The sequence below is a fragment of the Anolis carolinensis genome, chromosome 3 (assembly GCF_035594765.1).
Source record: "Anolis carolinensis isolate JA03-04 chromosome 3, rAnoCar3.1.pri, whole genome shotgun sequence".
In the NCBI taxonomy this organism is placed as follows: Eukaryota; Metazoa; Chordata; class Lepidosauria; order Squamata; family Dactyloidae; genus Anolis; species Anolis carolinensis.
In genome coordinates, this window is record NC_085843.1 from 151,313,129 (window position 1) to 151,328,611 (window position 15,483).

General features: G+C 38.8%; 1 protein-coding gene across 9 annotated transcripts in view; it reads right to left on the reverse strand.

The window, feature by feature from the left end:
- Nucleotides 1-3,876: 3,876 nt before the first annotated feature.
- LOC100555004 (protocadherin-17) overlaps nucleotides 3,877-15,483 on the reverse strand; it is a 192,807-nt gene continuing 181,200 nt past the window's right edge. For 2 of the 9 annotated variants that reach the window (XM_003218650.3, XM_008106832.2), the window contains one exon: nucleotides 3,877-6,069. In XM_003218650.3, the coding sequence (XP_003218698.2) occupies nucleotides 5,384-6,069 (686 nt within the window). In that variant the 3' untranslated portion in view covers nucleotides 3,877-5,383. Of the gene's footprint in view, nucleotides 6,070-15,392; nucleotides 15,480-15,483 lie in introns of those variants that run through there. The other 7 variants (XM_008106831.2, XR_010004414.1, XM_008106841.3 and 4 more) reach the window with 7 other exon arrangements.

The following is a 15,483-nucleotide window of genomic DNA, read 5'->3' on the forward strand; positions in this document are numbered from 1 at the left end:
TGGAGAACTCTGTGTAATGGCTCCATAGTTCCATGGTAAAAATTGAATTTAGAAGGGATAACTAACCATTAGGTAAGCAAAGAATAACAGTAGGGAAAAACCTTTCCTGAGCCACTGTCATAGGGGAAGATGATCCAATGATTTAAGAGCATAAAGCAGCTCCATTATTCTGCATAGAGCAGTAGTGGTATCCCTGTATCTCATCATCTGGTATCCCAGCATCTGGTCTTCTGCACTTGAAGACTCCAGGACATGAGCTCCACAGAATGTGCTAGACTTTGTTACTTCATGCTGGAGAAAAGCAACACAGTTAAAGTGGAGCCAGAAGTCATTTAGTGAGCTTGGCTTGGAATGAGTTGTTGTGTGGAAAACTGCCTGTTTCTATGGTAGCAGTGATACTCATGTCACCATGTGTAGCATGACTAAATCAATTCAGAGGACTCTCCAGTGTGAACAGGGTAGAAAGTTCAGGGACATTTTGTTTTTTTACCTCTCAGTTCAGCCTCAAATGAACATCTGAAGTTGAAGAAATGTACCATATTAGAGAGAGGGTGGCTAACCTTTCTGTAGGGAATAACCTTAAAAGAGGGTTGGCAAATTTCAAACATCCTACCCCTCCAGACTGTAGTACAGTACATGAGACCTTCTGATTCTAGGTTCTATCAGAGTAGTGAGTAAGTTCCACCAGTGGTGACTGACCTGTGATGGCTCATCCTCACATTGAAGTTATTGATTCCTGGTCTTTTGTTCAATAAGCGATTGTGAATCTCTGGGAATCAGGTGCAGTGCGCTCTTATTCTGCCACACTTTTTCTGCTTCTCTTTTGCCAAAGCAGTATGAAAGATATCACTCCAAAGCTTAGTAGCATGTCAGTACTCTTTAGCAGCCAGCTTTTGACAGGTACATTAAATAAAAACAAGGTTGCCGAAACCCAGCCTTTCAGCTGAGTCCCGAACATTGCATTATACTGGTAAATAAATAAGCAGAACTAAATACAGATAATGTGTTAAACTGTTAGAGCTCGTAAATCATCATCGGCAGAATGCCTTAAGCAAAATTCCTTTATTTACATGGATAAAGGGCCTTCTTGGAGCACTTTATAGAATGTGTGTCTGTGTGCATATGTGTGTGCTTATGTCTCCAGACACATAACAGTAAGCTGTACAATTGGTTAGTTAGTGCAGAAACCATTTAGAAACTATGCATGCCTCCAACACTTAACATCACTTATGCATCTTAGTTTAGCTTCTGTGGAATAATGACATTGCTGGCAGAATACTAAGTCCTCAGTGCACTACATTTCTCTGACATATACAATGGCATACTTAGAATATTTGACATCACGAGTGGAGGAGAGGAACATGGGGGCTACTCTGCCTCTCAAATGACACTGGCTGTATTTTAAGAGGCAACATAGCTTCCTCTTCCACCTCAGACACTAAAATGTTTTGAGTCAGTCTTCCAGAATGCTAGTCTTCTATGTTGGAAGTACATGGACTGGGGATAAGAATGGCTTCAGCTCCCTCTTCCACTGAAACCAGCTCCCAGGATTGAAATTATTTCACATAAGGCCAAACCAGTGGCAGGAGAGTGCTGAAAGGAAGCTGTTCTTGGCCCTGATACTCTGTGCCCCATGTTGCATCATTTTCTTATCTCCCACAACTCTGAGGACAGGTTGGGGGCACCTTTGCCAGTCCATATCTCTAAGAAGAAGTCAGTAGTAGTTCATTCAGGCACAAAGGGTACTTTGGTGCTGGGTGTGATTTAAGTTAAAGGCTGCCTTGCCCTTGCCACTCTCCACCACCTTGCGTTTGTTGGCAAGGAGACCTGGTCAAGATGGCTCTTTGGTTTTTCCACCCTTTCTCCCTTCACAACTTGACCATCAAACTCTTACTCTTGTAGTCCAGACAGGAAACAGAAAAACTTTTCTTTACACCTCCTTATTGCCTGCATCTAGGGCTGACCACTGCTACTACTCTGCCCCTGGTACAAATATGGAAGAGGGAATAAAACTATGTATCTTCTTGGCAGAGACATGTACAAGTTACACAAACTTGAAGTTTCCTGTTAAAAAAATAAGATATTAAGGGACACCAGATATTATCTTTGAGAACACACCACATTCCCAATGTATAAAACTATGGAAAGGACCTTAAAGGATCAAATAAATAACAATTTGGTTAATATTAAATTTTCTGGCTGATTCTTCTAGGCATACATGAGTGCTTCAAGGGCATGGGAATGTGCAGAATGTCACCAAAAGAAGGTCTTGATCTCAGAATTTCATACCCACTGACTATAAATCACACTTTCAAAAACTCATACTTAAATTCCCCAAGATATCATGTTGCTACTAAGTAGTTGTTGTGGGCAAAGAAGTGTAAAAGGAAAATAGTATATTGATGAGTTACTATCCATTTGGAAGTTCTAGTCTATTGTTAGAGGTTTGAATCACATTAATAAGTTTCTCATGGTGGTACAGGTGTACATCATTGTAGCTTATCTATTCCCGTGATTGTGTTTTTAATAACAATTTTGTGAATGGTTAGCATTAATGGTGTAATTGGCACTGTCGGTAATTTTTTTCATTCATTTCTCCTCTATATCGCTTGTCTACAATCCCATTTCCATAGTGATACATTTTGGATAACACTTTGGGTACTTTATTGCATGAATGACAGCTGAAAGATTTATTAGTCTTCCTTGGTTAGTTGCCTCTTTGTGTTCTAGTTGTTCAAAGTGACAGTGCTAGCATGAAAGTCTGGGGACAAATGCAAAGGTGTGACAAATGTTTCAGAAAAGACAATGCCATTGTTTTAATGCTAGGGATATTGCCAGAAGGCAAAGTTAAAGATTGCTCATATAGGTCACACTACACTGAAGACCATGTGGGTATGAAAGCTGCTGATTTTGAACATAATGTAACAAATATTATCTTCATACTAGATGTTTCAAGATTCCTTGCTTTTGTTTTTTCAAGACATAGTTATCACGGGACTTCTTTTGTGCCATTACCACTCCATACTAATATGTTGATTGCTTATTAGAGCTACCAAAGTATAAAAGAACAGCTTTTGTGGAGTTTTAGATTGGCCAGCCAGACTGAACGTTGCTTTTCATATAAGGAAATGTATATGAGCATTTAATAAACATGATAGTTCAGGGTTTAACAGAGGAACAAGAGATCTTTGTCCCAAGCAAATGTATTGACACTATGTTCACCTAAAGTTCACAGTTAACCCAAAACACAGATATGGGGAAGAAAATGAACTAAGGGATTATATGAATGCTTTATGAACATGTATAGCTAAAATTCTGGTGCTCAGTTGTGCTCATACAAATTTCAAAGAAAACATTAAATTTATGCTGTAGTTTTGTAAGAATCGAATGCAGAACAGCATATTGGAAAGTGTGTGCCAAGAACAGGAGAAAAGGAGAGAGAGAGAGAGAGAGAGAGAGAGAGAGAGGAGAAAAGAAGAGAGAGAGAGAGAGAGAGAGAGAGAGAGAGAGGAGAAAAGAAGAGAGAGAGAGAGATAGAGAGAGAGAGAGAGAGAGAGAGAGAGAGAGAGAGAGAGAGAGAGAGAGAGAGAGAGAATAAATAATGAAGGCTGATAGAGGGAGGGATAGAGGGAGGCTTGTGAGCTCACACTGAAACTTTAGTCAATGTAACAGCTCTTTCCAGAAACCCAGACAAAAGATTGTTTGTATCACATGGGCACCAAAGCATTTTCACGCTCTATGAACCAAAGACTAGTATTGAACTTTGAAATATTAGGGTAATTTGAGAATTCAACCATGACCACACTATCTAAACAGACCGGTCTGTGTCTTTGTGAATGACTGAGCACGCTCAGTAAAGAACAAGGAGGTTCCAGGTGTTGGTTCAAGTGTAATTTTTGTTATTAAACATGGGTTGCGACAGAAGCTTCTACAAGGACTTGCACATAACCATGACTGATGGATGTATTTGTCGGCCGTTCAGTTAGCTCCATCAACTCACTCAAGACACATTTTGAACAGATTATGTACTGCGGTACTTGGTAGACCATACATTAAACAAGAGACTTTGCTCTGAGGCCCTGCTTCCCACACTCCGCGGGGAAAAAGGAAAAGGAAAAAGAAAAGAAAAAGGAGAGAACAAAACTCATAGAGTTCAACAGCTACTGAGGCAACATCTGCCATTTACATTATAAGCCCAAATATTTCTTTTTTGCAACACAACTATATATTAATTTAATAAAATACACAATATAGCTCTTATACACTCAACAATTTGGCTCAAATGCACTGAATCTGCAATAAATCAATAAAAATATGTCATTTGATGTAAACACATTGAATCTTCTTACATTTGCACATTTAAATGATTTATGTGGATTTGTGTGGATGTCTGAAATGTTTCACTCACTTGAGCTATTTTAGTGTCCACAAATGACTTACAAAAGGTGTTAATAATGTTAATTTATCTCCTCTATTATTACCCATCGAAGGATAATTATTATTTGTGATCTCATATTATGCCTCAGGTTTACAACATACTGCTAGCCTAGAGTTTTGCTGGACACTAAAGCCTCTTCTCCCTCTTCTTACCTTGTGAGTTAGTTTATGCGTGTGCAGGACAAACATGGACTCTACCATTTTACATTTAACTTTAATATGACATGAGCTGAATTACTAATGACCAGAATATTTTTGCTGAACAATGCTATGGAATGGGATTTTGGGTTTCTTTCTCTTTTTGTTTGTTTTTCTTTTCTTTTCTTTCGTGTGTGTCTATGTGTGTGTGTGGCAGATAACTTTATACAGAAATGGTTATCACAAATGACTGTTAATGCTTGGTGTAGCTTGGTTGACTACAGGAATTTTTGAATGTTTACTTGGTTTCTGATTTTGGGATTTTCAGTAGAAGCATGTAATGACTGCTGGAAACCTATCACAGAACTATTCCACCCTGCTTTTTACGGGGTCTACAGGTAAACAGTGAAGTCAACATCAACTATCAGTCTTAAAATAACAGGTTCCATTTGTCTTTTTTCTACAACTTTCTATTAGATTGTCAAAGTGGCACCAATTTTCTGTCTTTCCTTCATTCCTTCTGTCCTTCCTTTCTTCCTTCTTTCCTCACTTCCCTCCCTCCTTCTTTCTTTTAACATACATCACACTGTTCTAATGAAAGTTTGGTAAAAAACGAAACCAGTGTTATCTGAAAAAGAAAGAGCAGTGAAAAGAACATACTTGTGGGCACTTCAGATGTTCACTAAAAGCCTTAAAGCAGCATTGGTCTTCGTTCATCCCTGTATAAATTTTAGAACCAGGGGAGATTTTTTTTTAATTCAGCAGAAGAAGCAAATAAATGCCAGGCTGTCTTTTGTTTTCTTTTGTTTCATTTTCTCACAGCCACAGGGTCATTTCCCCGACAGTCCTGCAAAAGCTTGTCAATCTCCCGGACTACTTCCTCCGCATCCACTGACTCTCTCCCTAATTCCCTGTTTGAACGGTCTATCTGCTCCAACACAGCGTCCATCTCAGAGGAGTCTCGGCTCACTCGGGAATGTACCTCAGCAAAGACCCTAGCCATCTGATCAGATGCAATGAATGCAGCGTCTCTGGACTGTTTACTAGGTGATAGATACTGACTGTCAGTAGCTGTCATGTACTGGCTGCTGGGTTCAGCCAAGGCTCCTGGTTTGACTTCACAACTATCCAGTGGTCCTTTTGTTGAGGCGCAAGGCTCAATACAGGTCTTGGTTGGGCTGCTTGATGCTGAGGGAACCTCTTGGAGGAGAGGACTCAGGGCACGTTTGGCTTTGAGATAAGGTTTCACATTGGCAATGAGAATAGTGTGCTCTCTCTTGTCTTTCCCGAATGTACAAAAAGTCTTTTTCCCCGTGGGGTTCACAGTTTCGTAAGTCTCAGTCTCAACATTAGCTTCCACTGTGGGGACAAAGAGATTTGTTCGATAATCTGCATTTTCAGCCTGGTTGGCAGTGGGGAACTGGGGCATCCAGCATCTATCAGAATGACCAAGCACTCGGCATTCATCTGTGCAATTAATGCACTCTTCTTGTTCTGCAAAACAAACAAGAAACAACAAGGCTTTTAAGTCATTAATCAGCTCCCTTCATTTGATTACAACCTGCTCCCTTGGCCACTGGAGTTCTTCATTATGAAAAGAAATCACAGTCAGACATTTCAGGAGCATTGCATAAACCAACCAGTTGAGATAGTAGATTTATTTAGAACTGTTCCCAAGGTACACCCACAGCTGTACAGCTCAGAGGAAATATACATGGCATCATTACAGACTTCCACTCAGTAGAATTGAGCATCTACCATAGACTAACCTGGTGTAGAAATCTGTTTGGCTTTGTTGTGCTAAAATTGTTTGAGAAAAGGTAGTCACAAATACCAAGAGACATTCTAATAATTATTTTTTCCCCTAACAAATCCAATAACTGGATAATGTCCGACTCCACACGAATACAAACTGTTCATAAAAATTAAGGAAGCTTAGCTCCATCATGAGCCTTCTGCTTGTTTGTAATTGTTATGTTGCATGGCAGTTTGTGTAATGAAAGGAGTTTCTTGAAAAGCTTTTTTCCCAGCAAAGAATGCAGAAATGGAGTTTTCTGCTATTGTGCATTAAGTACGAGCTTGTCAAGAAAGGCATTATTGCTTTTTTATTTGACATGAGTATGGATTGAGTAATTGGGTTTTTCTCCTTTTTTGTTTTGTTTGATGAAAAAGTGGAAAATTGATTTGTGAAATTCATACTATTAGGAAGGATGTCATGCATTTACATTTTTGTGGAATGGATAATATTTCCAGTCAGACAGCTTACTTTGTTTTCTCATAGTGATTGCAAAAACTGTTAATGAAGCAGGTTTTCTTCTTGATCATCACAGGGTTATAATAAGAAGCAAAAAAAAGTATGTGGTTATAAAGAACTGTGTGTACATGCACTTTTTACCTCTGGATGATCTGTGCATAGACCATAGGGATCTCTGCGAATGGCAACTGGGTCATCTACTGCTAGGAGCATTAAGTAGATATATGTGTTTTTGTATGTGTGTATATATGTATTATCCCACCTTTCTTCAAGCACGGAATCAGCAGTGGCCTACAACATCCTAAAAGCACAGTACAATATAAAACACAATACAAACGTAGAAACACAATTCTACTTAAGTTATGTGCAAAACACAAATTAAAAACAAGTTAAAACAGCATTACATGCAATTAAAACATAACATTTAAAGACACTTACAACATAATGAAATACAAACACTACAACCCTGTTAAATTCCTTATTTGCCACAGCACACTAAAAACTGAAAGCTTCCTTTAAAAATTACAGAAATTCAGCAGGGATGGGGCCAACTGGGCTTTCTGGGGAAGGAAGAAAGGAAGTTCTCTGGAAAAAGCCATCAAGTAGAGTGTCTCTTATGTCCTCACCAGACAATGGTGGTGGGACTGAGCAAAAACCTGCCTCTGCAGATCTTCAAAGATAGGTAGGCTCACATAGGGAGATGTTTTTTCAAATAGTCAATCTCTATCTTCCTCCCCAACAACACAGCACTTTTTCATTTTAAGATTGATGCAAGTAAGGCAAGTGTTACAAAAATGCAGAAAATAGTTTAGTTGAGTCTATTAGTTTTGAATTTTCATTGCCATGAGAAGAGGCGTTAGTGACATTTCATGTTATAGATCTTAAAATAATTTAGCTGGCATTGTTAAACATATAAATTTGAGGGGGGGGGCATGAAACAGATAATTTGAAGTTTATATGGCACGGTAGAAAGGGCCTTAGAACTGAAGAAATATGGTATATAATCTGACCAATTTTTATAGTTTGCAAGTTTGATGCTATATACTCCCTGCAATCTTGTATTATGACTTTTTGAAGCTCAGGTGTTACATATCTATTTTTTATTTTAAAAAAGAGCACTTTCAAATGGTAAAAAAAATGGTACTGTATTTACTAGGCATTTTGAAGATGTAATAAAAATTTATTAGCTTTTGTAATGAGCAAGGAGGCAAAAACGTGTGAGTGGGAAGTTCTGACAAATTGTTGTTGGCTTCTAGATTTAGGAATTTTCTTTATTTTTATCTTCTCCTTCTAAAAGAGCATGCTAGCTCTTCATGAAGTCATGGATGAGCATTTCAAAAAGGGGTAGTTGACAGTTTTGCAGAAGATGGCATTTCAGCCAATGAAACTTGCATGACATTCTTTCTGAAATTCTGAAATAATCTCTCCCACACAACTGTTACAGTATATGTGGCCACACCTAAGTATATGGCACCACAAAATCTCACAGACAAACATCCAAAGAGCAACCAATTGAACACAGACTTTTAAAGCACACTGGTGAATCTGTTGGGAACTTCTCTTGTACATGTACCATTGAAAAGACATAGGGCTCACATACGTGGTCACATGAATATGGGGCTAATCCAGGGCATTACTACTTTGGACTGGCTCCCAAATTCAGTGGGGCTCTTTACATGCTCTACCTTCAAGCTGTGGTAGCAGTGGGAAGAGAGTCTAGACTGTCTAATCGGTCTACTCCTAGTATAACTTATCTGCACAGTTACCCATCTCTGGACTGTTATTACTGTCACTGCAGAAGCCAGCGCAGGGCTCTGCAGAGTTCCCAAGTGCCACAGTGACATCCACAAAGGCACCTGTGCAACCAAGGAGAAGGAGTGAAAATCACCCCTCTCTCTTTTCCTGGCCATGGGGTCTTCATTGCTGATGTTAGCAAAGGTGCCCAATAAAAGACAGGAGCTCTCCGGATTTCCCACCTGACTACCAAGAAAACAGGAAAAATGCAACTCTGATCTATCCAAATTACAGGGAAAGAGGGTTGGTGATGTTTGACTGTGTGGACAGTGGACTGGTTCAAATTAGAGCTAGCCCAGTTGTCCATACTAATCTGGAATGTGTGTCTCCTCTGGAGTTTCAGCAAAACACCAGAACATTCCCAAACGTCTTTTAATGTGAAAAAAAAATGCAAACACTTACAACCCATCTATACTTAGATGTATATAATACCTGATTCTTGATCATTTTATTCAGATCTCCCTATTTTATTCAAAGTTATCGTGCCTAAATTGCTTCTGAAGTATTTTCAGGGATTAAATAAAAATGCATGCAATGATAAAACAATGGATTAGAAATGTAGACAAAGTAGGTGTAAAAGGTAAAGGTAAGGGTTTCCCCTGACGTTAAGTCCAGTCGTGAATGACTCTAGGGGTTGGTGCTCATCTTCATTTCTAAGCTGAAGAGCCGGTGTTGTCCATAGACATCTCCAGGTCATGTGGCCAGCATGACTGCATGGAGCGCCATTACCTTCCCGCCGGAGCGGTACCTATTGATCTACTCACATTTGCATATTTTCGAACTGCTGGGTTGACAGGAGCTGGGGCTAACAGCGGGTGCTCACTCCGCTCCTGGGATTTGAACCTGGGACCTTTTGGTCCGCAAGTTCAGCAGCTCAGCGCTTTAACACACTGTGCCACCAGGGGCCCCTTAAAGTAGTTGTAGCCATTCTATTTCGGCTGTCCCAATTTGGGCTGGAGCATTCATATATCCTGGAACCTATGAAAATGAAAACAGGGGAGGGCTTTTTATTGCAACTGCAGCCATAATCAGGCCTCAGTGTCCCTGTGTGCAGCATTTCTTCCTGGGTGAAAATATTCTTTTGTTCACTCCCTTTCTGCCACTGTCAACGGTGTCCAAAATCTCCTAAGGCAACCATCTCACCTTGCCTATTGCATGTCTGCTGCTTGAGATGACCCTCATTTGCACTTGCCTGTTCCTCTAGCTATTTCCAAGTATGTACAAAATTCACAAGATTTGTATTTATGCTTGTGGTATTGACTAGGCTTCCATTTAAGCTACCTGGGATTCCTAGCACCAGCTGAATTAAATATGAAGCAAAAGGGAGAGGTAGACGAAGAGTGAGTGGTTTTATGAGGAAATCAGCACACATTGACCTTGAAGGGAAAACCCACCAGCACTCCAAGCCTTTGTACCACTGTGCTAGAAGGAAGAGGAAAAAATCAGCAGGTTTATCTCCCCCTCCCCATAAAACTTCTCTCTTTTATGTCACATCACAGAAAGCAGATTTGAAGTATTGATTATCATATATTATAAGCTGCTCACCTCACCATTAGCCTGCAATTTTGACTTGCTGCAGCTAGCAGCTGGGGAAGAAAATCGAAGAGGTACTTTTGTACCAGCAGAAAGAAAGAGGGGGAGGGCTGTAAACACAGAGTAAACTATCACCACCCAGGTAGGTCTAAATTAGTATTTATGAGAATGTGGAATCAATTTAAAAGGTAAGAATAAACATAGAAAACGGGCCCACATCTTGCATTGTGCTGAAAAATGCCTTGGGAGGGTGACAGGCATGATTGGTCTTTATCCCAACTCAGGTCTACCTGCCTCCAACTGAAAATAAACCCTTTGCAGTCCAAGTGTGTACAATAAACAGCAGCAGCCTTGAGGCTTTTGTCAGTCTCTGGAGGCTCTGGGGTAAACAAGCAGAAGTGCTTTGTGCACGTTTGGGAAAATAACGCCAAAAATAGAGCAGAGAAATTAGCAGCTTATAGAAAGCCAAGGAAACAAGTGACTTAGAATTAACCACGGCTGGTAAGTTAGAGGAAGGGAAGGGAGCCAAGAGGCAGGATAGGTGTGGCAGAATTCAGAGTTGCAAAAAGGAGATGGTATGATAGTGGTTGTGCTGATTACATACAGGTAGGCAACACTCTGCACCACCTAGAAAACATTAAAAAAAGGAAAAGGTGATTTGATTTATTTTAGTAACATAAAATGCAGCAATAACTCACACTTGTTCTCCAATTGTCCCAATTTAGTAGAAATTAATCCTGTTTTTCCCCTTTTTAACCCGCTCTTAGAATGTTCCAGTTTCTCTCTCCCCACTTTCCTTCTTTGTTCTCAATATTACTTCAGTTGCTGCAAAATTAGTTAAAAGCACAAAAAGAATTTGCGCTCCTTTAACTCAGCAGGGAGGAGTGGAGATGAGGGACAGAATCGTCCCTTTCCTGGAAGGTTCAGTTTAAAGCAAAGTGCTTCGGCCTCTCCTAACTTAGACTGGATCTACACTGCCATATAATCCAGTTTCTGGATCTAGACGATCTGCCCGAAAGACATACAACAAACCTGATCTGCTTTGAACCTGTTTATGCAGCAATGTATATTCATATAATCCAGTTCAAAGCAGATCATCTGGATTTAGAAACTGGATTATATGGTTGTGCAGATCCAGCCTTAGGAAGCCATATTTTTAAATCTACTCCACAGTCTGAAAGTGTTTTTCTGTGCTACAACAGAAGGTGTGCTAACATTACTGACACTAACATACCTGTGGCACCGTGAGGACACATGCTATCCAGACAATTATGTCTAAGTTGAATTCTGGGAAATAAAAGAGCAATCAAGTGTGGTTTGGTCATTATGCAAATTAGTTTTATTTTGGAACATGTTTAATATGCATGTTGAGGTTCTATTACTTTCTGGATCAATACACATTGGGCTTAATGTGTTTTTTAAAAGGCATAAGTGAGAGCAAGAGAATGGTGGCGCTTTGTCCACATTATGAAAATACTTTGGGATAACTGTAAATTATATTTGCAAGTAAAATGAATTTAGAATCCCAACCTCTTTTCTTTACAATTTGAAGTCAATGAGAAATACTAAAAAAAATATTGTCTTTACTTAGGTATAAAGCTGAAGTTTCCTAGATTGGTGCAAAGAATTATGACTTCTTGCAATATAGCTCCTTGGGTTTTACCTGCTTTTGCCAGCTGTCTCTTCCACAATCTTTCTGGGAAGTTTTCATAATTATTTCATAGATCTTGTGAAGGGCTCCTCCAAAAGATTTTCAATAATTATATTAATAAACCCAAGGATGTATTTAGCTAATGTGATCATACAGTTTGAAGAACACATGTTCTCATTATTATTTTTTTCTTAGTGTTATAGCAAAAATATACTGTAAAAACATATTTTACTGATGCACCAATACACAAAGAAAGACAATTTTAAAAAGAGGAAGTGATGAGCCTTTTTGTTCAAATGTGTTGTGGGTCCTGAAAAGAAACTCGCTCAAAGCCCTGAGAACTATATCAACATGTTTTGCAACCACTCTACACATTTTTCTTGCCTGGAAGAATCCAGTGTTGCAATCTGCAATATGTTGGGATCTCCTCTCCCTGGAGGCCATGTGACACTACCTTGGGAATAACAGCTTTATTTGTCCTTTGCCTATCTCTGCTCAAAATTTAGTGAAGTGAAGTGGGATGAGGCCATCGGGCAAGCAGATGCTTCCAGAATGTAAACTAAAAATAACTCCCTGTTATGATCATTATTACTTTTGGGCTCATGAATAAACATATGCAGAGGTCACACATCTGGTAGGGAAACCCTATATATTTGAAAAAGGGACCATAAGTTGGAAGAAAGCAACTTGACTCCAATCTGCAGCCCTCCACATGTCAATGACCTTGGGGCAACTGTAGCCATATAATAGATGTAAGTGTGGTACAAGAGCTCAGAAGAACTCATGGATCAATGCTGTTGCCTTTCTTCCACTCACCCACTCTCTTCCTTTCTATTTGTCAAGTATCCTAAGAACACTCACCACCGTATACAAGAAATAAAATTGCCTAGCCTCCCATATTACCTTCATCAGGACAGTGGACAGACTAAGCTTTTAAAAATGTATAAGAATTTTTTATGTGACCCCAGGTATATGGGTATATAAACTAGAAATAAAAATCTAACATTTATTGAAAAAAAAATAACCTTTGCAAAGTTTACTAAATAGGCCGATTTTCTTTTATGTGGAGTATTGTTGAAGCATTTTCTTCAGTCAATACTGCATGTTGTTGACAAAAGATTAGTGTAAAATGGTAACATTCAAAAACCTTTTGCTGTCACCGATTTTGGTGACTCCAACATTGAGCTGAAGACCCCATTTGGGGGCAGGATCCACAGTTTAAGAAGTAGTGGTCTAGAGCAGAGTTTATTCTTGTGGGGGCTTAAAAATGAACAAATTAAAAATTTAAATAGTAAATTAATGCACTACATGATTTTAATTGCAACAATGCTCTGTGCACAACTGGAAAAATACAATTTCACTGTCAAGACAAGGTTGCATTATAAAGATGAAAGGAATGACTAAAAGAAAAAAATTGTAAATGACTGAGAACCTTTCATGGTTTTTATAAAGAAGAAACAAAAGGTGAAGATTTGGGATTTTGAAAATTAAATAGATTAGAGACAGGACTTTTTCAGAAATATATATATATTTGTATTTAATAATATTCAGAAGATAATCATTGAACTGAAATTTAAGTCTTTAGGGAGATAGATGGGAAAGCTTTTTCTTATGTTTTTTCAAAGTGTTATAGTAATTTTTATAGGAAGTAGTGGGAGTGAGGATGGACCTTTTTTAATAGGTGGGAGATTCGTTTTAGATAAAAATCAGAGTGTGGTGATTAGAAAAGATAACTAAATAAGAAAATTGGTTTATAATGTATAATGGAGGTTATATTGCATTTTTTTTGAAAAAATGTATGTTGCATCTTTTTATGCCACTTACGACCTCATCACATATGCATTTCTAAAATTTTTATAATTCATGGTTTAATAGAGTTTAATAGAGTTTTTAATTGATGTGCTATTGTTGTAATGTTTATTGATTTTGTTATTGTTTTATTGAATGTGTTCTGGGCAATGTAAATTGCTGACTGTTGTAAGCTGCCCTGAGTCCCTACGGGTGAGAATGGCGGGGTAAAAGTGATGTAAATAAATAAATAAATAAATAAATAAAATTTGGTGGCATATGCTGGTTCCTCTTCCATTTTGCTATGGAGCACACTGGCTCCCATTTCATGATGTACATTATTTCTATCAGGGCTTCGTGGCAAAACTGAAGCAAAACCAGCGTACGTTGTGGTTGAAGAAACACAGGAGGCTTCCAGTGTTGCATAGATATCAACATGGGGAAGCGGACAGCAGATACTTCCCCTGCGGGATGAGGTAAAGAGGACATCAGGCGATGTAGAGTGTGGGGTGACAGGTTCCCAAACCTGCCACCACCAAATTCGTCACGATCCATGGTGATTCCAATGGCAAATGTGATGAGGTCCTTAGTGCCAATCGTTTGTAGTTTGATTGTGATTTTCTCCATCCCGTGATTTACCCTCCTGGTTTAATGATAAAACCTCAGATGAAGTGGGAGGGGAGTAGCATACTCTCAAGCTGGTGCTTGGAAGCTCTGACTGAATCCTGCAATTGATCGCAGAATCATAGAATTGAAATATACCTCAAGGGCCATCAAGTCCAATCCTATGCCATGCAGGAACATATAATCAAAGCACCCCTGACAGATGGCTATTCAGCCTCTGCTTTAAACTTCAAGGAAATGAGATTCTACCACACTCTGAGGCAGCAAATTCCACTATCAAACAATTATTATGATCAGAAAGTTCTTTCTAATGTTTAGGTGGAATCCTTTCCCTTGCAATTTGAATCCATTCCTCTGTTTCCTAGTCTCTAGAGCAGCAGAAAACAAGCTTGCTCCTTCCTCAATGTGGAATTGTTTCAAATATTTAAACATTGTGATAAATCCCCCCCAAGCCTTCTTTTCTTCAAGCTAAATATATCATGATGACCAGAAAGTTCCTGGAAATAATGGGATTTAGGGAGGGAATTTAGGCTCTGAAAACAGGATGCATCACCCTGGGATGGGAAGAAAGTTGAAATAATTCCCACTTTTAAATTAAAGGCCTATATGTTTTTAACAGATAGAAGGACTCTCAATAGGAACATAGTGGTCATCACAAAAATATGGTGACTTCCATTGGTAGCCACGTTTAATCTTTAAATGCTCTTGAAACACAGCAAACAAAATGTCAGCCATCAGCCAAGCAGAGCTAAAATAGTCAACTGTATTATCCTACAGTTCTGTGATTGATTTTTTCCTTCCAAAATGTTGTCCAAAATTGAATTACAAAAATGGAAGAGAGTATTTTAGCTTAGCTTATTGTGTATATATTGTGAATGGAATGGTGGATTTACTCTTTTGCATCCTTATGAAGGTGAAACTAGATGGCAATGCACAACACTTCCCCACTTTTCCTTGTGAAATCTTTTACATGATATGCAACATGTAGTTATCATACCACCCTCCCTCCTTCGTGACTAAGTACAATTAATCTGAGTGTAGTGCAAACCTGTAAGAAAAAATGAAAATAAAAGGTTTTGCACATTATCAAATATAGCAATGACACTGTTTCCTAGTTTCTAGGATCAAGTGTCATTGGTCCTATAAGTAATGGAAAGCTGAGGCCAGTTTTACCTTTTGGGGATTCTCCATCCAGTGCCTCTGGACTTTCACTTTCTTTACTTCTTACAGAGCATTTGGTTCTTTTCCATGGCCAGCCAACTGC